At 38.8% G+C, this 26,414-nt stretch overlaps 1 protein-coding gene across 3 annotated transcripts in view; it reads left to right on the top strand.

Annotated features, from left to right (window-relative positions):
- The window catches only part of AGK (acylglycerol kinase), a 103,978-nt gene that overhangs the window by 53,781 nt on the left and 23,783 nt on the right, over positions 1 to 26,414 (top strand). For all 3 annotated transcript variants that reach the window (XM_077781045.1, XM_077781044.1, XM_077781046.1), the window contains 6 exons: positions 1,532 to 1,611; positions 6,683 to 6,758; positions 12,207 to 12,299; positions 13,996 to 14,028; positions 15,140 to 15,234; positions 21,900 to 21,969. In XM_077781045.1, the coding sequence (XP_077637171.1) occupies positions 1,532 to 1,611; positions 6,683 to 6,758; positions 12,207 to 12,299; positions 13,996 to 14,028; positions 15,140 to 15,234; positions 21,900 to 21,969 (447 nt within the window). The remainder of the gene's footprint in view (positions 1 to 1,531; positions 1,612 to 6,682; positions 6,759 to 12,206; positions 12,300 to 13,995; positions 14,029 to 15,139; positions 15,235 to 21,899; positions 21,970 to 26,414) is intronic.

Here is a 26,414-nt window from a genome sequence, read left to right as displayed (position 1 = left end):
TGGAATTTGGTAGGCCAGAGAAACTGGTTAATTAAATGATTTCTGGACACATTCCAGAAAAGATATGGCTAGAGAGAGAACACATTGCAATGTTTAGAGATTGGCAGTGAAACATTAAGGTCGAATTCAACAAAAGTGAAAACAGTAAAATTAGAACATACCAGAAACTTTTTACAATGAAATGGTAAGTCTTTCAGAAGCATTCACAAAGTGTTTTTGTTTTGTGTTGTTTAAAAAGACCATGGTGAGAACCTCTCTCCCCTGGACTGTCAGGGAGGCAGTGGATTAGAGTCACTTAATAAAACTCTTGGTATAACTTTAATTTTTCTCTCCTGTCTTTCCTTGGTACTTGTACACTTGAATTCTGCCTCCTTGGCCCTGGCCTGCCCCCCACCATCAAAAGCTCAAAAGTTTGGCTCTGGTGCTTTTCCACTTACTCCTTCTGTTGATGGTCTTTTCCAGCTCAGATGGAGTAGCGCTAGCTCACGTTCATTCCCATCTTGGCTTTGCACACCCAGGTCTTTGCGCTTCTGAATGCTGCCACCTCCTTTTTCTGTTTTTCAGAGCTAACGGAGTAGAAGTAGTTTGGGGTTTGGAGTTAGATATAATTCTAGGCTTGCCATTGATTAACTATGTGACTTAGTCTTTCTAACTCTTGGTGTTCTAAACTATTAAGATGAGAACATTTAATATCTCCTAAGTTTCTGAGAACTGAGAATAATGTATAGGACAGTGGCAAATACTAACTGCTTAGTAAATATTATCTTTCTTTCCCTTGCCATCAGTTGATGTTATTTACTTATCAGGTTATACAAGGTTGCAAAGAGGAAGAGGCAAATAGATTATTAGGTTTATTTTTTACATGTACAAAAATCTGAAGACTTAAAAAAAATCTTTTTAATGTTTATTTGTATGAGAGAGACAGAGCACAAGGGGGGAGGGGCAGAGAGAGAAGGGAAGGCAAAGAATCTGAAGTGGGCTCCAAGTTGTCAACACAGAGCCCGACGTGGGGCTCAAATTCACGATCCATAAGATCATGACCTGAGTTGAAGTTGGACCCTTAACCAACTCAGCCACCCAGGCACCCCGAAAAGGTGAAGATTAAGTAGTAACACATAGGTTCTTTATGGATATGCTTTAGTTAGTAATAAATTGAAGGAGAGAAAGATTATACTCTGAAGACTAAGGACAAATGGATTAAATTTCCCTTCTGATCGATTGTGACCTTGCTGGTTATGTGTTTATAATAAGCCTGGCCATATCCTATAGAGAACAGAAAAATTACTTACCTCTAGTAGATGAAGCAGGGTTTTTTTCCTTACAGAATTTAGGTGATTGTCCTTAAATAATGATAGACTTTGTTATTGTTGTTCATAGTATTTTTGTCAATATGAAATCCTGAAGGAACATGTTTCCCCCGGAGTAGATACCGTGTCTCCTGGAAGTAAATGCCTTTGGAATGAAAGAATATATGTAATCACTAACCAAATAAAAGGACATTTGCTTAAAACTTTTCTTTTTTCCTTTTTAGGTGTTTGGCAACCAACTCATTCCTCCCAATGCACAAGTGAAGAAGGCCACGGTTTTTCTCAATCCTGCAGCTTGCAAAGGGTAGTTCAGTTTGTGATTTGTCACATCCTCTCTTCTTCTAAGGTGGGGCGGGGGAAATCACGGACTAGCCAAGCTAGTTGGATTGTGTGGAATTAGAGAAGTAGGTTCGGCACTAGCAGTAAGATGAATTTGTAAAGGAGAAGTAGCACTTAGTGAGCAGTGACTGTGATGCTGGCTGATGCTCAGCAAATTTGTCCAACTGCAGTTTAATAACAATCCCAGAATTCGTACTCTGAGTAAGTCTTCCCTGCGTGGGGACAGTCCCTGCTGTTGGGATGTCAATGACCGGGCCTTCTCTGACACAGGATGCTCAATAATAGCTAAGAGCACTGTGGGCTTGTGAAGTCAGAAACGACCTTCCCAGGAGGAGGGAAGCTTGAGCTAGGTCTTGGAGGTGGGCAGAGTGAGAACACTCAGCCTTCCTGATGGAGGAGATGGCCCAGGGGCTGAGGCCTAGTGACAGGAATGACTACTTAGGTCCCTCCTGTGTCCCAGGACAGTCTGTGACCTGGTCTGGCTGGTGTGGAAGAGCTGTGCGAGGACTCTGTGGGCATTCAGGTGTGAGGAATCCTTGGGACTTGGGTTTATAATCACATGTTTGTGTCCATTGATCATAACAAGGGTCCTATGCTGGTGCAAGACGTTGAAGGTGGGGGAGGCTGTGTGTGCAAAATTAGCAGGGCAAAGAGTCCGCGGAAATTCGCTGTGTTTTGTGTTCGTTTTTACTCTGGACTTGAAAACTGCTCTAAAACATAAAATCTGTAAATTAAAAAAAAAAAAAAGGGCAAAAAAAAATGCAGCTCTCATTCAGTTGGAAAGGTGAACTTGAAAAGACTTTGAAGACTTTTAGAACAAATCATTTAAAACTTAAAATTATTATTCTTTTTTAAAAGTTATTTATTTTGAGAGAAAGGGAGAGTGCATGTCTGAGGTGCAGAGAGAGAAAGGAAGAGAGAGAGAGAGAGAGAGAGAATCCCAAGCAGACATTGCACTGTTTGCACAGAGCCTGATGTGGGACTTGAACCCACAAACTGTTGAGATCATGACCTAAGCCGAAAATCAAGAGCAGAGTGCTTAACTGACTGGGCGCCCCTAAGATGTAAAATTATTCTTAAAATATAGTAAAGATTAAAAGGTTGTGTGTGTGTGTGTATGTTGGGGGGAATGATATTTTTTATTCTCCCTAATGACCAGAACAATTCTTTTTGTCTTTCTTGAGGATCAGAGAGACAGAGACAGCATTGAGCAGGAGAAAGAGAGGGAGACCCAGAATTTAAAGCAGCTCCAGGCTCTTCTGAGCTGTCAGCACAGAGCCCAACGTGGGGCTCGAGCCCACGAACCGCGAGATCATGACCTGAGCTGAAGTCGGATGTTTAACCGATTGAGCCACTCAGGCGCCCAGATTGTATAAGATCCAAGTCAAATGATATTAAGAACAACAGCAAGCTTCTAAGTATTCTTGTGTAAAACGCAGGGACTCTGAAATAAGTTTTTTGAGTAAGAAGTAAGTAATTTCTTGAGAATAGTGAGTATGGCTTTACAGATAGTCCAGCCTTATTTTTAATTCTGCAGTTGCAGACACTTACCTATGATTGTCTGAACTGACTCTCTGACTCTGCCTAATTCAATCCTGTTGGACTGGCTTTATCACAGCCACTTATCCTCCCCCATGGACACACCAATGCCTAGTGAGCATTCTTGTTTAATACCAGCACTAATTGCAGTGCCGGCAAGTGGACAAGTCCTAACACCACACCATCACAATACTGAGGTAAGTAAACAGTGGTGGCCTGTGGCAGAAGCTATCAGAGAACTCTGGGCTTCAGCATTGGAACAACCAGACTTGTATATTCTTCGGTTCTTCGATATGGGAGTAACTTAACTTCAATCCTCAGTGTACTCATCTGTGCGATGGGAAAGTAATAGCTCATGCTTTATACAATTGCCATATAGAATAGATGCCTTGGGATTAAATGAGATAATGCCTATAGTGTGTTCAGTGTTCTAGTTCCTGTAAGCACTGGATAAAAGGGGAGGATAAGCCAGTGTGATTACTTTTGACTTGTTGGCGAGGTTCAAAACGTTCTTTACTTTGCTCTCCCACCCTTCTCAAAAGTGCTTGTACCTTCCCCTCTGCCTACTTTAGTATTACTATGGTAAGACCTATTCCTATAGAGAACTAGTAAGTTAGCACCTTTCTAATTCTGATGAAGACAAATATATGATCATTTGTTTAAGCTATGACCAGTTATTTTAAGTTCCTACTTAGAAGAGATAATTACATTTAAAAACGAATAAACTTTTTTCGAGCAGTTTTAAGTTCTGTGTACATTTTTACATGTAAAGGTATTGGCGTTTCTGAAGGCGGATTATTGTCTATGATTATACAATCTTTAAAATGGAGGCTAAAGGTGAATCCTTGTCTGCTTCTGGAGAGCCACCACTCGGAAGCTCTCCAGCATCTTTTTTTCCCTAAGCTTTCACTATTTAATTGCACTGTTTTTGTCATCTTGGCCCTGCTCTGGCACATCATTCACAATGCATCATGTAGCTATTTCACTATGTAGTACTGGTTTAAAACTACGTAGGTGCTGGGGTGCCTGGGTGGCTTAGTCGGTTAAGCGTCTGACTTTCGCTTGGGTCATGATCTCGCGGTTCGTGGGTTCGAGCCCCGCGTCGGGCTCTGTGCTGACAGCCAGCTCAGAGCCTGGAGCCTGTTTCAGTCTGTGACTCCCTCTTTCTCTGACCCTCCCCTGCTCACGCTGTCTCTCTCTCTCTCTCCTAGAAAAAAAAAAAAAAAAATTAAAAAAAACCTACGTAGGTGCTTTAAGAAATAAGATAACTGTGTGTTTAGCATTAATAAATAACACCTTGAGAAGTAATTGTTTTTTTGGTGTGTATGTGAACCTGGAAATTGCTGTAGGTATATAAAGTTTTTCTCTAGCTCCGGTGCTGTCTCACCTTTAATTATATAATAAATAATTCATTTCTTTCTGGTAACACTTGTTTTTCAATCTTTCATATCGAACATTAGAAGGGGGAAAATCACTTTCATTTTAGCAATTGTCTGTAGCCATGGTATCACATAAAGATGTGAATAAAAGCCCAAATGTTCAAATCCTATTTCTTCAACTTGGAGCTTATGGATTTGTTGTAAATGATTAATATAGCAGATTAAGACTGGTCCAGAGTTTTGCTTCTCAGATAGAGCTGATGCCCTTCCAGCTCATCTTTTCTTACCAATCTAGTAATGAAAACAACCCTGGAAGGAGAAACCTTTGTAGTATCACTGGCTCAGCGCTTTGCTACTGGGTGAAGCCCCAGAAACGAGGCGTGGAAAGGGGAGGCTTTCATTGAGCCTTCCCTGTTTGTTCTAAGAAGCATTCAGGGCCCTACGAGGGGCAGGGGCATTTGTGTAATTTGCTTCTAATGTGCTCATGTAGGTCCTGAATTGGAGATGTTTTTTTGAATGGTTCTTGTGAAAATTTGTCCAAGCTTCTCCATTTCTATTTTAATTCAGAATAAGGCATGTTATGTGTCTCTCTCTGCCCTTTGGTGCTTATTTCTTTTTACGGAATGTTGGATATGGTATGTGCATCACTATACACGCAGCTCATGAGCTACCCCGCATCTCTTCCTCACATAAAATACTTGTGAGAAAGTCAAAGCACGCATCACTGGTTTCAAAAAATAATCTTCGAAAGAGGACTGAGTAAATGTGGATGTGAAAGTGAGATGCTTGGCATTTTGAAAGTTCTAGCTTTTGTTTTTCTTCGATGCGATAGTTGAAAATATGTGGGCAAAAAACAGGTTGACTGACTGGTATGCTTCACATTTATTCTACTCTGAGACTGTGCTCCTGGGGACCCTTTGCAGCTTGTGCATTCCTTGATTTCCTGGGCTGTGTTTCTGACTCCTCCCCTGCACTGGATGAGAGTCACTATCAGGATGATGAGTGTGATGCTCTTAAAACACAGACATTCTTCAAAGGACTCTGTTTCTGTTCTTAGATCACCTCACAATTGTCATTTCATTTTCCACAGAGTTTACATGTCTGCATTGGGGGCAGGTTTATTTATTCATGCATCAGTGTGTTAATTTATCAGACACTTATAAATGTCTTCTGAATGTGCCAGGTATAACCCTAGAGGCCAGGGGATGCAAGGATTATAAGATTTGGGGTCTGTTTTTGGAAGGCATCCAGTCTTGTCCCAAAGACTGTCTTACCAGATCACTGATCGTCCTGCAATATGAAAATTCCCAACAGAGGTGTGTACAAAGTGACCATGTAAAGAGAAGGATGTGACTGTGCCTGGGAGCTTCAGATGAGCTGTTAATTATCCTAAAGTTACATTCATCTCAAACTTGCCCTTTCATAGCAGAAATTCTGCCTTCATTGAAAAGAATTTTGCTCCTTCTCCAGGGATTTTATTGCAGGTTTGAAACTCAAGAAATGGAGATACTTTTAGTATTTGAAATTGTTAAAAATGGTGTATTTCTCCATCAAAGATTGTGCCCACTGAGTTAGAACTAATCAGTATTCTGTGGGGTTCAGTTTATTCCTTCGGGCCTTATGAAAAATGTTAAATACACTCTCCTCTTTCTACTACTGGAATATAGATAAGTTCCATGCGGACTTATTACATCATACTTAAGCTCTAGTTGTTTTTGTCTTTGTTGTGTTGTATCCATAGCCCCTGTACCTGTGTCTAGCACATAGTAGGTCCTCAGTAAACACTTGCTGAATGAATCAAACATTGTTTCCTGAGTGGAGCCATATGCAGTGTACATTCTTCCTCTGGAGGAACTAGACTCTGAACGGCAAGCATCCCAGATGGGCAAGTGCTGATTGTATTAGAAGGTAAACTCCCGGAGGCCCCAGAGTGGTAGCAGCTACGTTTCTATCTGTAGACCCTCATCACTCGCTGTTCGACTTCCTGTGTTTGCAAAAATGAAGGAAACCTGTTTTTCTTAGCCTGCTGCTTTTTCTACTCCAGCAAAGATGGTTGGGCTTTTTGTCCTCTCTTGAGAACTCGTGTTAAAATTTTTGTTTTTTTTCCTTTGTCTACAGCAAAGCAAGGACTCTATTTGAGAAAAATGCTGCCCCAATTTTACACTTATCTGGCATGGATGTGACAGTCGTCAAGGTAAGAACGCTCCAGAGTGTTGATTTTATCCGAGTTGCTGCTGCTTGTAACTTATCTTCTCCTCTTGACTCCAAGCAGAAATCACTTAACACACAAGAAGCTGGGAACAGAGGAATCGACGTTGTGTCTTTGTTCTGATCATTAATAAAGTGGTTTTATTTTTATTTTTTTCAAAGGATTGCCAGCTTTTCATTTTCAGAATAAGATTAGATGGAGGCATGAACTTGATTCCTTTCATCTGAAAGATAAGATGTGGAATTACGGTCTCTTAGAAGATGAAAGTAGTCATAGCTGTAAGAATTCTTTTCCTGAAAATAGACTTTCCACTTTGAGTATTTAATTACTTGGTAATTCCAAAGACAGGTAAACGTTTTCTCTCTGGTGAGGAATTTTAAGTGGTAAAGCTTTAGAATTTGCAATATTTGGCTAAGAAGAAAAGGGGACAAAATAAGTTAGAAGGATGTGCTATACAGAAGATGCTCCAAGACTCCACTCAAAGGCCCAAGACTTTGAAGTGGTAGGTGTGTGGTGGGTACTGAGGTGTATGCATTTGGTGAAAATCACTCTTGTCGTGTATAAGTCTGTGGTTTATTTTTAATATTACACACTTCCATGAATACAGAGATTAAAAGGTAATTTAGTCCAATTCACCATGAAATGTTGAACTGTCATGTCCAACTGATCCGAGATGTGGTTTTCTTTCTTTTTTTTTTTAATGTTTTATTTATTTCTAAGAGAGAGAGACAGCGTGAGCAGGGGAGGGTCAGGGAGAGAGGGAGTCACAGACTCTGAAACAGGCTCCAGGCTCTGAGCTGGCAGTCAGCACAGAGCCTGACGCGGGGCTCTAACCCACGAACCGTGAGATCATGACCTAAGCGAAAGTCGGACGCTTAACCCACTAAGCCACCCAGGCGCTCCCCGAGATGTGGTTTTCTAGTTGTCTACCTCCAGGGATGGGAGAAAGGGGAGAGCATTAACGTCTATTTGAGTGCTTGTAATGCATGTTTCGGGCTCCACGTATGAGAGATCCTAGAATTGTTATGTAGGACTGATATTTCTTCCTTGAATATTTGGTTGAACTCAAATAAAACCATCTGGACCTGGACCTTTCTCTGAGGGGAGGTTGTTTTGTATGGTTCTAACAAGTAGTCAGATTCTGTTTTTTTTTTTTTTTTTTTACAAATAGTTTATTGTCAAATTAGTTTCCACATAACACTCAGTGCTCATCAGTCAGATTCTGTTCTTGAATTAATTTTGGTAAGGCACAATTTTCAAGGAATTTGTTCATTGCATTGAAGTTTTCAAATTAATTGATATCAAGTTATTCATAATTTCCTCCTTTTGACTTTAAAGTTTCTGTAATATTTTTAATATCTCATTTTAATTCTTCATATTGTTTGTGTCCCCTTTTTGTCCCCTCTCAATAGTCTGGTGAGAGGTATGTCAGTTTAATCCTCACCAAGAATCAGTTTTTGGCTCGTTGATCCTCTCATTTATATTTGTTTAATTAGTTTCTAGTCTGCCTTTATTCTTTCCTTTATTCTATTTATTTTAGGTTTTTCCCATTGTTCTGTTCTGACATTTCAGTTGGATGCTTATTTATTTTTTACCCTTTTTTCTACTTATTTATTTTATTCTTTATTCTAGTTATTTTAGGTTTTTCCTGTTCTGACATTTCGGTTGGATGCTTATTTTTTACCCTTTTTCCATTGTATTTAAAGCTATAAATTTCTCTCTACTTCTTCAACTGCATCTTCTAAGTTATGATACATAGTATTTTCACTAACATTCATTAAAAAATATTTTCTAATTTCCATCATGATGGAAATTGAGTTCTTTAGACCAGTTTTTAAATTTCCAAATATGAAGTTTTTCTAGTTCTTTTTTTCTAGTTAACTTTTTGTTAATGGTTTCTTATTTAGTTGAATCATGGTCAATGAATGTAATCTATACAATTCCAGCATTTGGAACTTCATGGAGTCTTGTTTTATGGCTTAGCATGTGTTTTGTTTTCATAAATGTTCCCTGTATGAGTATAAAGAGTATCAGTCATCGGATACATGTTCTGCATGTGTGCAGTGACTTAAGGCTCTTCACTGTGTGGTTCTCTGTGTCCTTACTGAGTTTTTTTTTCTTCTGTTTTAACTATAGAGAGAGGGGGTGTTAGAAACCTCCCACTGTTAATACAGATTTTTCTATGCAGTCTTGTTCATTTTTGATATTTTGAGATGATGTCACTAGATGCTCTCCAGTGTCATCGCCTCATTTGTCTTGCACTTTGACCCTGTCTGGAGCGATTCTCTTGAGCACCAGTCTCTACTCTGCCACAGTCTGTCTTCTCTAGTATGATTAGTGACCCTAGCTTACTTTGGCTGGTTTTTGCTTGGTGTAATATTTTTTATCCCTTTACTTTCAGACTTCTTGTATCTTTATATTTTAGATATACTGCTGGTAAAGCCTCGAAACAGGATATTTTAAGGATCCAACTTTTTTTTTGTTTTTTTTGGTCTTTTAACTGGACCATTCAGTCCGTTAACATTTATTGTAATTACTGTCCTATTTCTGCACTAGATATCTAGTGCTATGTAAGAAACTACCTTGACATCTGCTTCTCTGCTTCCAATTCCTTTGGTCAGCAGTCTGTTCAGAGCTGCCTTGTGCTGGTCTCATTGGGCACCTCCGTGGCCTGGCTGAGGAGGGATGGCCTAAGATGGCCTGACTCCCATATCTGTGGGTCAGTCCTGCTGCTGTCTGGTTCATGTGGGCTCCAGCACACATACTTCTCTGAAGTAAATTACAGACATCATGTCATTTTAATCCCTAGATACTTCAGTATGCACTTAAAAAAAAAAAAAATCAGACTACTTTTCTGTGTAACTGCAGTGTCTTTATTATATCCAGCAAAAGTAACAGTTCTTGGGGCGCCTGGGTGGCTCAGTCAGTTAAGCGTCCGACTTCGGCTCAGGTCATGATCTCATGGTTCGTGGGTTCGAGCCCTGCATTGGGCTCTGTGCTGACAGCTAGCTCAGAGCCTGGAGACTGCTTCAGATTCTGTGTCTCCTTCTCTCTCTGACCCTGCCCTGTTCATGCTCTCTCTCTCTCAGAAATAAATAAAAAACATAAAAAAAAGTTAACTGTTCTCTAATATTATGCTACCTCTTGTCTTGATTCACTTTTCTTTATTTAATATCATTAGGCTGCTTTTTTTTTTTTAATCCTTCCTTTGTTGGTGCATTGGAATTTTCATCTTCACACCAGAGCCTCAAGTATGTTCTACTTATAAATGTAATCTTTTAAATAACTGTCTATTAAATCAGCCAAAATATTTTTGAATTTTGGTTCATTCATGTACTTATTCATATTTATTAATATATATATATTTTTTTACAAGTGAGCTAAGTCCTGGTCTAGGTATTGGGGATACAGGCTGGACAAAATAAACTTTCCACGTCTGTTCCCAAAGAGCTTCAAAGTGGGAAAGGGAGGGATGAGATAAGAAATACACAAACGTATGGTTTGTCAGCTGGCGAGGAGTGCTAAGAAGAAATACCAAGCAGAGTAAGAGGACCAGGAGGAATTGGGAGTGTTAGTTTAGTTCAGAAGGCCAAGGGAGACTGGTTTGAGAAGAGGACCTTGCAACAGAGACTTGAAGGATGGGTAAGTCCTGCAGATTCAGGACAGAAGGAATCTGGGCCGAGGATGTTGAAGGACTCTGAAGCAGGGGTGTACTTGGCATGTTTGAGGAATCGTACAGAGGCCATTGTCAGTTTTAGAAAAGATGGTCATGTACATATTTAATAAATTACTTTCACCTCTATTGTTGATGGTGTTGTATAGACAAAGGCTTGAGGGAGAGTCCTAAAGAAATGTCACTAGGAATGCACCTACAATTTGATGTCACTCCACTGAGCTGCTTCCTTGGAGACAGACCTTTGGCTGGTAGCTAACTAACCTGCTTACGTTCTAGCGCATCGTTTCCTCATTTCTGTTTTGTCCCCAAGGACATCATCAGATAGCTTGCCAGGTGCCTCGCTAAAGAGCAGATACAGTGTCCATCTAGTTTCCCATGTCCACTGATCTAATAATGTCAAAGGAGATGAGGATAGTCCAAAATGCCTCATTGTTAGCACACCCCATTGACTCCCAACGATTGATGGCCTATTTTGGGATACTCAGAAGCCATCCTTTTAATCAAGATTGACCTATTCCTTAAAAAAAAAATTAAACATTTGCAAATGTGTGTTTAACTATAAAGCCAGCCACTTCATTTTTAATAAATGAATAATAAAAGTGGGATAACTCATCATAAAATTAATGGTGGTACTTTAGGGGCTGCTTCTTTCCTCTGTGTTAACTGTGCTCAGCTACTTTGCCTGTTACTGTGTCTTGTTATGTGTCAATAGGAAGGGGCGTTTCCTATTTTAGTTGCACTATGTGTTTTAAACTTTAATGTTTGGCTTTAGAGGTAGTGGCTTAGATGGTTCATTGAAGTCTGCCTAGGTATCTGAGAGGAAATCCTCTCAGTAAAGATGGTGAGGCTTAGGCGCTGTTGTGTAACTACTCTGAATCACACGTGGCCATCTTTAGTGTGTAGTCCTAGTAAAACCTAACCTCTCATTTAAGTACAGCACAGGCGATGGACAGTTACCTTGCTAGTTCAGTTGTTTATATACCGCTTTACAACAGTACAGGGGGAAGCTATTATTACCATCCCCCAACCCACATAATCTCATTGATCAGGAAAATTAAGGTCCTGAGAGTTTAAGGGCCCTCAGCTAAAAAGTAGGAGAGTTGGCGTTTAATCTGGGTCTCCTGGGCACCCACATCTGTGTTCTTCTCGTTACATCTGTTACTCTATAGTTGCATATGCACTTGAATTCCTGCTTTTGGGTGAAAGGCACGGGGTAAATAGTGTAATTGAATCTGCACTGGACCGGAAAGGAGTCTTTGACTAGCTAACTGTATAACCAGAGACAGATGACTGGGTTTGAGATATAATATACATATAATTTTTTAAAACTTTTTAAAAATGTTTATTTTTGAGAGAGAGAGAGAGAGAGCGCGAGCGCAACCGGGGGATGGGCAGAGAGGGAGACACAGAATCCAAAATGAGCTCCAAGCTCTGCGCTGTTAGCACAGAGCCCACCACCAGGCTCCAACTCATGAACCGAGAGATCATGAACTGAGCCGAAGTTTGACGCTCAACCGACTGAGCCACCCGAGTTTTATGTTTAAAAGAAGGTTAAAGATGGTTTCTGAGGTCCCTTCCAGCTCTAAACAGTTCAAAACTATATAATTGCTTTGATAGCTGCTTAGTTTCTCAGGTCTATCAATTATGTCGAATTTGAGAAAAGACTTGTGTAAAACTTTGAATATCCCAGACGTTTACATCTTTGATCTTAGGGCCCTAGGGTGATACATTTACCAAAGACTTCTCTTGTATTTCAGACCGATTATGAGGGCCAAGCCAAGAAACTTCTGGAACTGTTGGAAAACACAGACGTGATCATTGTTGCAGGCGGGGATGGGACGCTGCAGGAGGTAGGCTGTTCTGTTGGAAACGGTTTTGATGGGGAGGAAGATGGAAGCTAGATCTTCAAGCAATGACATAAAGTGGTTACAACTTAAGGAAATTATTTCTCTTTAGTTTTTTTGTTTTTTTTTTTTAGAATTGTTCCTCCCTGAAGCAGGCATAATAGCATTACGTTTTTCTCCTGTGCTTTTATTTCCTTCCTTTGTGTAAACTTTATACCCAGCATATAGAAGGATATTTATTTTATCAAATTGAAGTTGGATAAAAGTGAATAAGGGGAAGAAATGGTGGTGAGCACGATGAGATTTTTATATGTTGGAGACTCTCATGGAGTATCCCTGTTAGGGAGTTAGGGAATCAGTTTTAATTATGAAGAACGTTATTCTTATAAACTTAAAGATCTTCTTTTGGAAAAAAAAAAATGCATTTGTCCTCAGATCATTTCCATCACATGGAATGTTATCTCCTAATGGTACGGTTAGAGGCAGGGGTCTGCGTGTTCAGGTCTATGTATCTGCCTCTCTTTTAAAATTTCATGTCCTTAATGCTTGCTTTGGTCCAATAAGGACAGGAAGTACGTTGCCCTTGAAGTGTTCTTTTGGGGAGCGGTAGACCGGAGTCTTCATTTTGTATTGGAAACCCTGAGGAGCCAGGACGGGTGCCCCTCCTCCTCCTCAGCGTTTCCATCCTACGGGCCGTAATTCACATCTGTGCCTCGTTCCTGATCGCCTTTTGCCTCCATTTGCTGAGGGATCTGGAGCAAATAGCAGACAGAGCAGTGTCCTATGTTTGACTTAGCAATTATGTGAGCCTTAGTAAGCTGCTTTTAGAAAGGCTGCGCTAATGATCTTATAATTGTTTTTATGGCTTTTTAATGAAGTGTGAAGAATACTGATAGCATGCCAACGCAGAATGAAACAGACCTCAGACAGCCCCCATTTAATCCTGAAATTCAGTGAGGCAGGAGGGAAGGGAGGAGATTGGCATCAGCCTTTACTTTACAAAATGTTTTTAAGCAATATGCCACATCGCGTATTTGGTATCATTTCAGTTATATAAAAATGTGCACTGAATAAAAAGATTGGAGGGAAATATGCCAAAATGTGAAAAACTGATTAATGATGCTTGTCCCAGATGGTGGGGTTTTGAGAAAGAATTTTCTTCAGGTATTTTTCACTACTTTTATAAGACCTGTGTATTACAGTTTAAAAATAAAAAAAAAAACCCATGATGTACAAATTCAAATTAAAAATAGCTTTTTTAAAAGTGGGGTTGCTGTTCCCCTTGTCTTCATTTTCATCGATAAGAAGCATTAATCGAACAGAGACTTCCCTGCGTGTAGCAAAGTGTTGTTTTTTCCTATATGTGCCCTTCAGTACAGCTGAGGCTCTTCTGTAAGACTGATGTGTGCCTCACACTTGTATCCATTGTACAGAGCTTAAAACAAGTTTGCTAATATAATGGGGACGTTTCATAATTATTTTGTCTTAGCCTTTATTGGACTATTGATCTTAGGTCAAGAACAAAATCTAATTTAGCTCTGATCCCTTTGCAGAGCACTGTGTGTTTGACGAGCTAGTACGTCTTTTCACCTAGTTTCTAGGAAGAAAACAGGAACAAGTTTGTGATCCATGAAAATCGAATCCAGTTCTTGTATGATAAGGGGAATGCACGTTGTTTATAATAATTTTTTAACGTTTGTAGGTAATTACTGGAGTTCTTCGAAGAGCAGATGAGGTGAGCTTTAAGAAAGAGTAATTGTATTTTAACTTCTGCATTTCTGTTCTTTTTATCCCCCCTCTTTTTTTTTTTTTTTTTTTTTTTTTTTTTTTTTTTTTTCCCCCCTCTTTTTTTTTTTTTTTTTTTTTTACCATTTTATATTTTAAGGTGCTTCCTTGGGTTTTAGTAAATAAAGTGCTGCTGCCTGTGTCCTGTAACACCTTTATTAATCTGTGGCAGACTTCTCTGCTGTAGTATTCCAGAGTACCCAATAGCTTTTTATTGGAAAAGCTTTTGTTGGAAATATAAAATTTTCCCACGGAAATTTTTCTTCAGAGAATTCCTTCATAAATGTGGTATATTCATATACTGGAAGCCATGTAGCAGTAAAAATGAATTAGATCTATAAGTATTTATAGGTCTCTCTGTGTATACACATATATCTGTGTGTATATGTATAATTAAATCTAAAAAATATTGAATAAAAAAGGCAGGTTGCCAAAGTATGTCAGGCATTTCTACTAAGTTTTGAAATTCAGAAAATACTACATAGTTTAATGGTTGCCTAAATATGTTGTGAAAGAATAACAGTGTGGCTGGAATGGAATCCCAGCCACAGCAGGATAATGGTTGCCTCTCAGAAGGGAGAGAGGGAATGGGATGAAGGACTTCTCCTTGAATGTGCTTATTCTCTTCGCCTTCTTTATACTGGAGATCGTTTATAAAGCATTATCATTAGTTACTGTACAAAGGCTAGATATTTTTAGTTGAATTTTATCCACAACTTCTTCAAATACTGTGACAACATAATATAATTTCTGTCACCACGGCACATTTATCTAATATCTTTAAGACCCTCATTTTCATAACCAGATTTCTTTGAACCAATTGCCGTTAATGAGTACTGAAATATTTCTCCAGGTTCAGTACTGTTTTCAAGGACTTCCTCATTTTAGAAACTGCTCACTTAATATTATCCGACTGCTGGTCTAGGAAAGGGAGAGACAGGGTGGTGGACTTAGGGTCAGTAAATTGTCATTGTGGACACGTCTGTCTGTGTCTCTCTGTTCAGCTTGATTTTTTTTTTTGACCATAACCATAAAACTTTCCTCTTCTTTTTTCCCCCCAGGCTTCCTTCAGTAAAATTCCCATTGGATTTATCCCACTGGGACAGACCAGTAGTTTGAGTCATACTCTCTTTGCCGAAAGTGGAAACAAAGTCCAGTAGGTTGTCATTGTGGGGTGGTAGCGTTTGTGGGTGAGCGAGCCTGGGAATGGACCGTTCACATGTGGGTGATAAGAATTCATTAGTTTTGTTCCTAGCTTCGATAGTCTGAAACTTCAAATCATTAAGAGCAGGACCTTGATCAAATTTCAGCCATTCCGTTCACTGGGAAATTTCCTCTTTGGGTTCTGGGACCCTGGTGATCTGATATCAAGTGCCCAGGTCAGGTGTGGAGATGAATACTGAGGTCCCTTTGCCAGTTTTGAAGATTGCATCCCTGATCTGAACCATCTTTATGCCTTTATGTTGTAACATTCTCTAGTGAAGACAGGTTTGCATTGATCATTTGTTTGCTTTAAAAATAGATGATAACAAATAGCAAGTCCCTTGTGAAAACTGAACTGGTAGCCGTGGCTTCATTATTTTGATAATAGAAGTAGCTACAACAGTTAAATAATAGTCACATCCTTTGGTGAAATGCCTAGAGTCGAAGGAAGTGTGGATAAAGCAGCCGGGGAAGCAGCATCTAAGTGAAATTGCTACGAATCTAACTGACTTCAGGAGTTGGGCAGATTGTTGCTCTTTTCTCTAGGAGGCCTTATGTAAACAAATCTGTAGTCCTTCAAGGAAATGGGAATTTTAAATCGGAGTCCTGGCTTTGAACAGCAAGAAATAGTTTAAGTGAGAAAATCCTTTGCAGGCTCTCCTTGTCAGTTGCTTGATCTTTAATGTGAGCTTTGTGACACAGTTGGGGGAGATCAGTAAATAAATACTTGTTGACTGTGTTAACTAAAATCTTCTTGTGACACCTTCTAGAAACATAGATAACCTTCTAGAAACATAATCATAGTACTCAGGTGATTTACTGTTCGGGTTTTTTTTTTTTGTTTTCTTATTTTTGCTTTTGGGATTTTTATTAAATTGTTTTCTGTGGGTTTATTTTTGCTGTTATAATTTTAGGAGTTACTTTATATCTTTTTCACCAAGTCTTTGCACGCTCTCTTGCCCTGTCTCTCCACACACACACACACACACACACATTTACATACATATATATGTACACACACATATATACATATATATTGTAAAAGCCTTGGTCCCAATGTCAAACACGAGGCATAAACATAGACCTATATCAGGCCTCCATCTAACGTCTCCTGCCTCAAGCCTTAATCTAATGGGGACGTCTAGTTCATTAGTCATCCTGGAGCCCAACATGGCATTTTAGTTTGCCAGACTTGTTATTCCCAGTTTAGAATTTCTTAGGGGCAGTATATAAAGCAAAAAATGAATTATTCAAACATTTTTCTTATCGGAGATAAATTCTATGTGGTTTGGTCCTCGGTTACTTTAGAGAGTTAGTCTTCCGTTTTGCATCAATACAGATTATTTGAATTGCTTAGCCAACGTGCCCAAATATGTCAGTGATTGAGAGGGAAACCCCGTTCCTTGGAGAACACCTTGCCTATCCAAAAAGCCAGCTTCCACGCGTTGTGGCTGCCCTCAAGGTCTTAGTTTCTTGAAGGTCTTCAGTTTTGGGGGAGCTAGTTTTCCCTGTGGTTAAACTAATGTTGTTGCTGCTTCTATTTATAACTTAAAGATTTATAAAACTTATAAGCATGCCCAAGGGCTCTTAGGTAATTAAGTAAATCTGCCCTGGGTTCAGGATTTCGTAGACCTCTCAACATGGCAGATGCCTAAGGTCATTTAAGAGAACAAGGCTTTGCTTTTTGGATTGCCGTCAAGATGTGTTGTACCACAGTTTTGCTACAGGAGGAAAAGGAGTCTTGCCTTTCGAATATTGTAGGTAAATAATCCTAAAAAATAGCTGTTCCATGCTACAGTGCTGCTTTATTTAGAACTTTCACTTACTGCCAGAGAATGATAAATCTGGGTTGTATTTTAGCTGTTCTCTGCCATGTAATTTTGGAAAAAAAATTAAAAATAAAAGGCTTTTTCACGTGGCACCTGGGTGGTCAGTTGGTTAAACATCTGACTCAATCTCAGCTCAAGTCTTGATCTCATGGTCATGAGTTCAAGCCCTGCACTGGGCTCTGTGCTGAGTGTTGAGCCTACTTAAAAAAAAAAAAAGATTTTTCAGCTGCAACTTTTTAAAAAAATTTTTTATTTTTGAGAGAGAAATAGAGACAGTGTGAACAGGGGAGGGTCAGAGAGAGAGGGAGACACAGAATCTGAAACAGGTTCCAGGCGCTGAGCTAGCTGTCAGCACAGAGCCTGATGCGGGGCTCGAACCCATGAACCACGAGATCATGACCTGAGCTGAAGTCAGACGCTCAACCGACTGAGCCGCTCAGGTGCCCCTAAAAGAAAATTTTTTTAGTGTTTATTTATTTTTGAGAGAGAGAGTGCACGAGAGAGAGAGAGAGAGCTGGGGACGAATATAGAGAGAGGGAAACACAGAATCTGAAGCAGGGTCCAGACTCTGAGCTGTCAGCACAGAGGCTGCAATGGGGCCTGAACTCTCGAACCACAAGATCATGACTTGAGCCGAAGTTGGCCACTCAACTGATTGAGCCACCCAGGCACCCCAGGAAAAACTTTTATTTTCAAAGGAAAGAACATTTTACTATGGAAAGGTGCATTTTCCTACCAGTACTGTACAGAGCAGAAGAGATTAGAAGGAGCTGTATTAGGAGAGAAACTACACTTTTTTGAATGGAGATTATAGTAATTTCTAAATGTCTCCTTTTTTATAGTTGTACTTAAATGCTAGACACATTAAATCTTTTACTTTATAAATTACTATATTTTTCTAAAATACAACAAAAGGTAATAGAATACTAACATTGCTAAGCCTTTACAAAAAACATGAAACACTTAGGGATAAATCCAACAAAATATGTGTAAGATGTATATGCTGAAAACTGCAAAACCTTAAAGAGAAGTCAGGAAGACATAAATAAATGGAGAGACATGTGTTCATGGACATCAAGACTCGCTATTTAGATGTTTGTTTTCCAAATTGATCTCTATTCAGAAGATTTTTTTTTATAGAAATTGACTTGTAGATCCTAAAATTTATATGGAAAAACAAGGAACTAGAACACCCAGAATAACTTTGAAAAGGAATTACCAAGTTTGAGGACTTACCCTATCTGATTCCAAGACTAACATTCTAAGAGTCCAAGACTAACTCAACAGTTAGTGCTGAAACAGTGAGCTTACCACATGTAAAAGATGAAGCATAACCCATGCCTCATATGTAAAAATTAACATGATCATTGATTATATATGTGAAGTCTAAAACTGTAACATTTCTAGAGGAAAATCTTGGTGACCTTGGTTAGGCAATGATTTCTTAGGACGCAAAAAGTAGAAACCTTAAAAAAAAAAAAAAAGGATAAATTGGGCTTCAGTAAAATTTAAAACCTCGATCCTTTGAAAAGCATTGGTAAGTAAATGAAAAATCAAGCCATAGATTGGGGGGGAAAAAATTTTGCAAGACACCTATCTGGCAAAGGACAAATATCCAGAGTATACAAATAACTCTCACAATTCAGTAATAAGAAAACAGATTCCCTTATAGAAAGAGGGGCAAAACATTTGAACAGACACTTCACCAAGACACAGATGGCATTCATCATTAGGAAAGTGCAAGTTACATCCACTGTGAGACGCATCGGTTAGAATGGCTTAAACAAGACACACAGAAACCCGACCTCATCAAGTGCTGCTACATACAAGAGGTAACTGAAACTCTCACGTTGCTGCTGGAAATGCAAAGTGGTGTAGCCACTATGGAAAACAGTTTGGCATTTGCTTATAATATTAAACCTGTGAGCCGTAATGATAGGTGTTTACCCAAAAGAAATGAAGACATCTGTCAATACAAAAACCTATAGGGGGATGTTTATAGTCACTTCATTTGTAACTGCCCAAAACTGGGAATGGTGCCAGTGTCCATCAATTGGTGAATGGATAATCTGTGTACTTTCCATACAACGGAATGCAACTCTGCAATAAAAAGAAACCGTCTTTAAGTCCATCCAACAGCATGAGTCTCCTACTCATGCTAGGAGTTTTTAAAAGCTGGTGAAAAGTCTTCACACCTCTTACTTCAATTTATAGGACATTCTGGAAAACAGAAAGAAGCCAGTAGTTGCCAGGAGCAGATGGTGGGGTGAGTGGGTTGGCCACAAAGGGCCATGAAGGAACTTTCTAAGATGCTGTAAATGTTCTAGATCTCGGTAATGGTGATGATCATATGACTGAAGGCATCTGTCAAAATTTGTAGAACAGTATACCTAAAAGGGTGAAGTTTGCAACCTATAAATTATCTCAATAAATCTAACTTCAAAAAAGAAGTTAAAATATCAAACTAATTCTTTTAAACTTCGATAATTCTACTTGTGTGAATAAAAGCTGTTAGTCGCTTCTCAGTATGGTTGACATTGACCTAGACCTTCCTTAGCAACTCTTTCTCATCGTTCATTCTGATTATCTACTGACCTTTGTACTCCACCCTTGCAGTTCATTCTTTTGGGACAATTTGAGTATTAGTAAGGTTAATAACTATAATGTATTGAAACATATGAGATATATTTAAAGCTATTTGAGTTCATAATGATACTAGGAAATAAAAATGAAAAACTTATTGGTCCTTTTTAGAGGATACTAAGGATATCAACTTATTTTGAAAATTGGTAAAGTTAAAAAAAAATTGATTTTTCTCATGGCCTCTATTTTATGGTACCCAAATTGTTGATGAGGGAAAGTTTCTCTTTGTGGACCAGATCATAAATTAGAAGGAATAATAGAATTAAAAGGTCACCATTTTGCTACTCTCTGTTAACTAATGTAGCTATTGATTATCAATAGTTGCTAATATGACACAAAAAAGAGGCAAACAGATTTCATGTACTTACTGATAGAAGTATATACCACTACCTTGGGAGTATTTTTGCCAAAAACTCCGAGCTCAATGAGAGATTTTTAGGAAATGCAAGGAATGGGGACACATTAGTTACTATCATGGGAATGCAATCAGTAAAATCCAGATCTTTAGCAACACAATAAGACAACCCATTTGTATAACAAGTGGGGAAAAGGAGAGGGAGGCCATAGATGAGAAAAGACTTATTAAGCCAATTGCAATGTATAGATTTTATTCATCAGATCCAGATTTAAACAAAGAAACTGAAGAGAATCTGAGTTAATTGGGGGAATTTTGACATTGACTATATGTATGTCGATATAAGGGAATTATTTAAGTGTTTTAGATATAATAGCATTTTTTGTTTTTTTAAAAAGAATCTTTTTATCTTTTAGAGATACATAAAGAAATATGTGTGGATAAAGTGTTAAGATATCTGGGGTTTGCTCTGATACAGATGGGGAGAAGTGGGTGTACAAGGAAACAGGATTGGCTGTGCATTGATAATTGTTGAGGCCAGACAAGGAATACATTGGGATTCATGATACTCTTCTTTGTACTTTTTTTTTATATGCTTGGAATTTTATAGAATAAAATCATTCATCTAATATTGATTGCCTATTATATATCATGCTCTATGCTACGTGTTAGGTTTAATATTGGTAGTAATAGATGTAAATTATCACTAACCCTGTGGAACTTTCAGTTTCCAGGAGGAGGGAGATGATAAAGATGTAAATAAAAAATATGTATTATAAATTGTGATCTATTGTGAAAGAAAATGAACATGGGTCAGTGATAGAGAATGATAGGGAAGGGCCTATAGGCTGGTTAGGGTAAATGGTGACATTTCAGCCAAGATCTGAAGGGTGAGACTAGTGAGTGATACAGAGAGAGAGTGGGTGAGTGCCCGGAGGGCTGGACTGGCTGGACTAGGAAAGTATTTAATGTGAATTTCCTTGTTCTTTCTGCTGCAAGACCAAATATCTTCTTGTGTGGCCACCTGTTGATTTAGTATTTCTTTTGCTGACTGTCTTTTGTATATTAATGTGTGTCTGACCTGGGATCTAATTAGAATATGAACCTAGAGCTGCTTCGAAGCCTGGCATAGTTTCACCTGCCTTGAATGGTTGCTGATAGTACAGGCCTTTTTTACCTATAGACTTTTCAGCTGACAATCAGAATGTAGATAGGGACAATGTTGTGTCCTTCAACAAAAGAATCAGCAATTAAAATTACATCCTTGTAATCCTGGAAAGTCAGAGGAATAGGTCTTGGGTTCTGGATTATATTTTGCTCAGATAACTCCAAATCCTGTCCTTTAGTTAGCCTTTGGGTTAATAGAGTAAAAGGAAATAATTTTTTTTTTTCAAGAGCTTGAGTTTCTTAGAATGAAAGATGCTGTTAATATTAAGTATCATATTTTCCAGTGATAAAAGTCAGACACATGGTAGAGAGTCAATAAATGTGAAATAAACAAATGATTGGTGCCTTGTATAAGCTTCTCTTTGCCGAAGCCTTTTCTTTTGAGGCTGTATCAGAGCTTTTCACTATGTTTGTATCAGTAATTCTTTTATATTCATTTGTTCTGCTATCCTGGAATATTTTGAAGGAATTTGTCTTTTTCCCCAACCTGTTAGTACTCTGGACAGGAGTGTGTGTGTGTGTGTGTGTGTGTGTGTGTGTGTGTGTGTGTGTACATGTACATGTGTGGTGGGGGACGTGCTGCTTGTTTTCCACATGTGATCATTTCCTTCCTTTGTCTTTTAGACATATTACAGATGCTACACTTGCCATTGTGAAAGGAGAGACCATTCCACTTGATGTCTTGCAGATCAAGGTAAAGTCTTTTTTTTCCCCGAGAGTTTTACAAAGTAGTGCACACATACATGTTAAGCTAATAAGCTGTAGCAGTTCAAATGAGGTTACAACGAAAACAATATAGTTTTCTGTCCCAAGCGTAACTGCCAGAGAAAAATAACTTTCCTGTTTGTTCTAGTTGTTATCACTAGTTAACATGCTCATGACACTACTTTTTTAAATTGTGGTAAAAAACCCACAAAACAGGGGCGCCTGAGTGGCTCAGTTGGTTAAGTATCCGACTTTGGCTTGGGTCTTGGTCTTGCAGTTCGTGGGTTCGAGCCCTGCATTGGGCTCTGTGCTGGAAGCTCAGAGCCTGGAGCCTGCTTCATTCAGATTCTGTGTCTCCCTCTCTCTCTGCCCCTCCCCTGCTTGCGCTCTGCCTCTCTCTGTCTTTCCAAAATAAATAAACGTTAAAAACAAACAAACAAACAAACAAAAAAACCACAAAACAAAAGTTACCGACCTAACTTTTTTTAGGTGTACAGTTGATCATTAGTGTTCAGTATATCATACTACCTTTTGACTTCTCGGTTTTAGACTCTATCTCCTGACCTCTCTGTTACCTGTAAGAATTCTCTATATTTCCTCTCAATAGAGTTGTGTTACTATTTTGACTTCCTCCATTGATTACCTGTGGACCATATAATTTCTCTGTCTCCTATGGTTGTTTGGGATATTAGAAGAGCTAATAATATGAAGCATTTAGGACAGTGACTGCTTTCATCTTAACCTGTTTGCATGGTAGCCATCTCTTTCTTCATGCTTTGCTAAAGGTGAAAGCTTTTTCGTGTTGCATCCGTCCTTTGGAATTCAGGCTACTTGGTTGCTTGCAGCCTCTGCACACTCTCTCATGAGCTCAAGAAAAATTAGGATTTTGTAGGTCATCTGGCTTTTTTAGGGTGGGGACAGTGTGGTCTATAGCTTCCTATATCCTCGGTGGGAGCAGGACTTCCCATTTTTCTATTGGGTTGTCTAACATTTTATTGATTTGTAGATGAACTTGTGAATTGTTTAAAAAATCCAAAACAACCTTCTGCTGGCGTTCGCACTCAATGGGCTTTGAAGCCGTGATCCTGAACAACGAGGAGTGTACCTGGCATTCATATTTTGGTCTCTAGATAGTTCCATAGTAAACATCACCATGGCTCTGTGAGGGGGTGGCTTCCAGAGGCAAGACCAGAACAAGCAAAGAGTTACTCAAAAACTGATGGAGACAACGTGAAAAGGCATAAGATGCTAGTCTGATGGTATCCTCCTGGCCAATTCTGGGACAGGTTGAACATCAGAAAGAATAATAATGCTAATGGATTATAATGCAATAAGTAAAAATGAAGGATCTGTGAGCCTACAGTTTAGTGTTAGAGAATTTCTAGCTTGTAAATGTAGAAGAGAGGATCGTTATTATTTTGCAATCACTAGTGAAATAATTCAGGTAGAGATCATTAGTAGATGCTAACACCACTGGATAAAAGGGTTGTTGGGGGGTATATATCAACACAGTCTTAAAGCATCACAGGTTACTTAATGATTACAGAGGGAAAAGTATATCTTTTATAGTAGAGAGATCTAGCATATACAACACCTAGTGATCAAACCCAGCATCATCCGTTATGGGGCAGATGGACATTCTCTGCCTCCTGACATGATCTATCGAGAAGGACAAATCATCACCTATATAGTTTCTTGCCCAAAATGTTAAGTTATCTGAATCTAACTGAAAACAATAATGAGAAAAAAAGTCCATCAAACCCAAACTGTGGGACCTTCTAAAAGCAACAGTTGGTCTGGCCTCTTCAAAAATGTCAATGTCATGAAATCCAAAAGAAGATGATCTATTCAAGATTAAGGAAACTAAAGTAATAGAATTAAATCTAGTACAAAATCCTGGATTAGGAGAATGAAAACTAAGACCATAAAAGATACTGGAACTTTCAGAGCTATTTAATAGAGACTGTATATTAGATATTCTATGTCAATGTTAGATTTCTTAAGGGTGACAGTAGCATTATGTTTGTCTTTGTTCTTAGGAGATGCGTGCTGAAATATTGAGGGGTGAGGGTCATGAAGTCTTCAGTGCATTTGAAAATGATTTGACAAAACTACAAAATATGTAGACAGATAAAGCTAATAGGCGACAATGTTTTGCCTTGTGAATGTAGGTGAAAGATGTAAATAGTGTTCATTGTACATTAAAGGATTTCTTGGTTTGACATTTTCCCGAAAGAAAAATTTTGGAGGGAAGAAGACCCAGTAGCCATTCCTGATTCCTGATTGGAATCCTCTCTTTAAGAAGAATTTAATTCCCAAGCACCTGGTTGGTTAAGTAGGTTTAGCATCCGACTTCGGCTCAGGTCATGATCTCACAGTTAGTGGGTTCAAGCCCCATGTCGGGCTGTATGCTGTCAGTACAGAGCCCACTTCAGATCCTCTGTCGCCCTCTCTCTGCCCCTCCTCAACATTTGCACTCTCTCAAAATAAACATTTAAAAAGAAAAGAATTTAATTCCCAGAGCAAAAGATATTCTTACTCAGTACTGGTAAAGTAACCATTCCTGCTTCATCTAATCTTCTCACCTCCTTCCCCACAGATTCCTGAGAAGGCTAAGCCGTAAAGCCAAACAATTCTATGAATAGTGAGCCCTGTGTCTTTTACTGAGATTTGGTCTTAAAATGCACTGGCTACATTCAGGTTGTCCTTCAGAGGCCCTGAACATTTTATATTCACTCAAGTTTCCTGATAATCTATGAAAGAATGTTCCACACTATGTCACAATTCCAAGCTTCAGTCTTAAAATATTGCTGTTAGTTATATAGCATTGGCCATATGCGTATTTATGACTGGCGAACCCATGCACTAGCAGCCTGTTTTCCTTTCCTTTTCCTTGTTCTTCTGCAGTGATATCTAGACTCCCCACCATGACGTCACTGATCACGGTAAAAGCGATTTAAGTTGTATTTTATTCTTTAGCGATAATAAATCCAAGTCATTCTCACAGAATGCAAGGGCTGGGTGAAAGAAAGTCTAGCCTAGGAATGCACCACAGGTTGGCATCTATGGAGATACTATCTTCAAATGTTATTACCGAAGGAGGTATGTCAGGCTATATCTCATAATAACTAGGTGATTTACCTCTGCTTATAAATGTGAGAACGAATACATTCCAGAGTGATCAGGATGTAATTGGAAATTGTTGACTGTGCTTGTACTTAAAAGTCTTGTCTTCGCTTTTTTCCTTTTCTCCCAAATGTACTGATTTTGTGAATTGTTGAAACCTGCATCACGTTTCCCAACAAGCTTTGTGTATTGATGACGCAGCCCAGGAAGCAGCAAACTTTTAAAATTAATTCCTAGAAAACATAGTACAGCAGCCTCCACTATGGTTTCTGAGGCACTCAGCTAGAGCTGAATTTGTCTTCTCTTTCTTCCTCATTCCTAGAAATTGCTTTCAGAATATGGGGGGAGGGGGCAGCATGATAGATAAACCCCGATACCGGATCCCTCTTCTTTAAAAACAAACAAACAAACAAACCCGAACGTAAGTAAGCCTGTATAACTGAAGAGTCTCCAAAGATAAAGAAATAGTTCTTGGAAGCTATAATAATATGTTTAGCTTTTTACAGTGTCCACTGTGTGCTCACATCTCCTTTGGACCTCCAGTATAAGAAGACAAGATGTATATTAGTATCTTCATTAGAGTGAAAAAAAAGGTCAGCTGGTCATCTGACTAGTCACGCTAGATAGAAGCAGAATGTAGATTTTCTGTCTTTTGGTTGATTGCTTTTTGACTTGACTGCTTTGTCCAAGTTGTATCACTCTTGGCACCATCCTGTGATTTCTGAATGGCATTTTCCCATATAGACATCTCCAAACCCTAGTACTTCAAAGGCTTTAAAGACTTATGGAAGCCTTTCTAGTTCTTTCTTTTTGCTACTTTAGTTGGACTCCTAGAATCTACCAACCCAGAACCCAAACAGGAGAATAGGGTTGCTGGTCAGAGTTAGAATCTCTCCCTTTCCCCTGTCATTCCTGGTTTCCTTTTTTTTTTTTAAATCCTCACTGATCATTCTCTCAAGACGATACTTAGAGCTGCTTCAGAACTTCAGAATTCCTTCTGTTTTCTTTCTCTTCATCTAGAATTCCTAAAATTCCTAGTTGACCAGAATTGTTTTCTTTTCACTGTTCCTTCAGCTTTTATTTTCACTGTTCCAGCCAGCTTTCTGAGTTATTTTTTGTTAGCAAACCATTAGGCCATTTTCTCTTTCCAGAGGGCCTATGACGGGAGTACATATCTCCTTTGCTGTTAAGATCTGGTTGTGCACCCGTCTTTGTCTTTCTTTACTGACCTTTCCATCTGATACTCTATTACATAGACCTTCATCGGGTTAACATCCAGTGGTATTTCGTCTATTAGCTTCTACTCCA

Source organism: Crocuta crocuta, unplaced genomic scaffold (genome assembly GCF_008692635.1).
Source record: "Crocuta crocuta isolate KB4526 unplaced genomic scaffold, BGI_CrCroc_1.0 scaffold228, whole genome shotgun sequence".
NCBI lineage: Eukaryota > Metazoa > Chordata > Mammalia > Carnivora > Hyaenidae > Crocuta > Crocuta crocuta.
The sequence above is the reverse complement of the archived record's forward strand: the minus strand, read 5'-3'. Positions and strand labels throughout refer to the sequence as shown.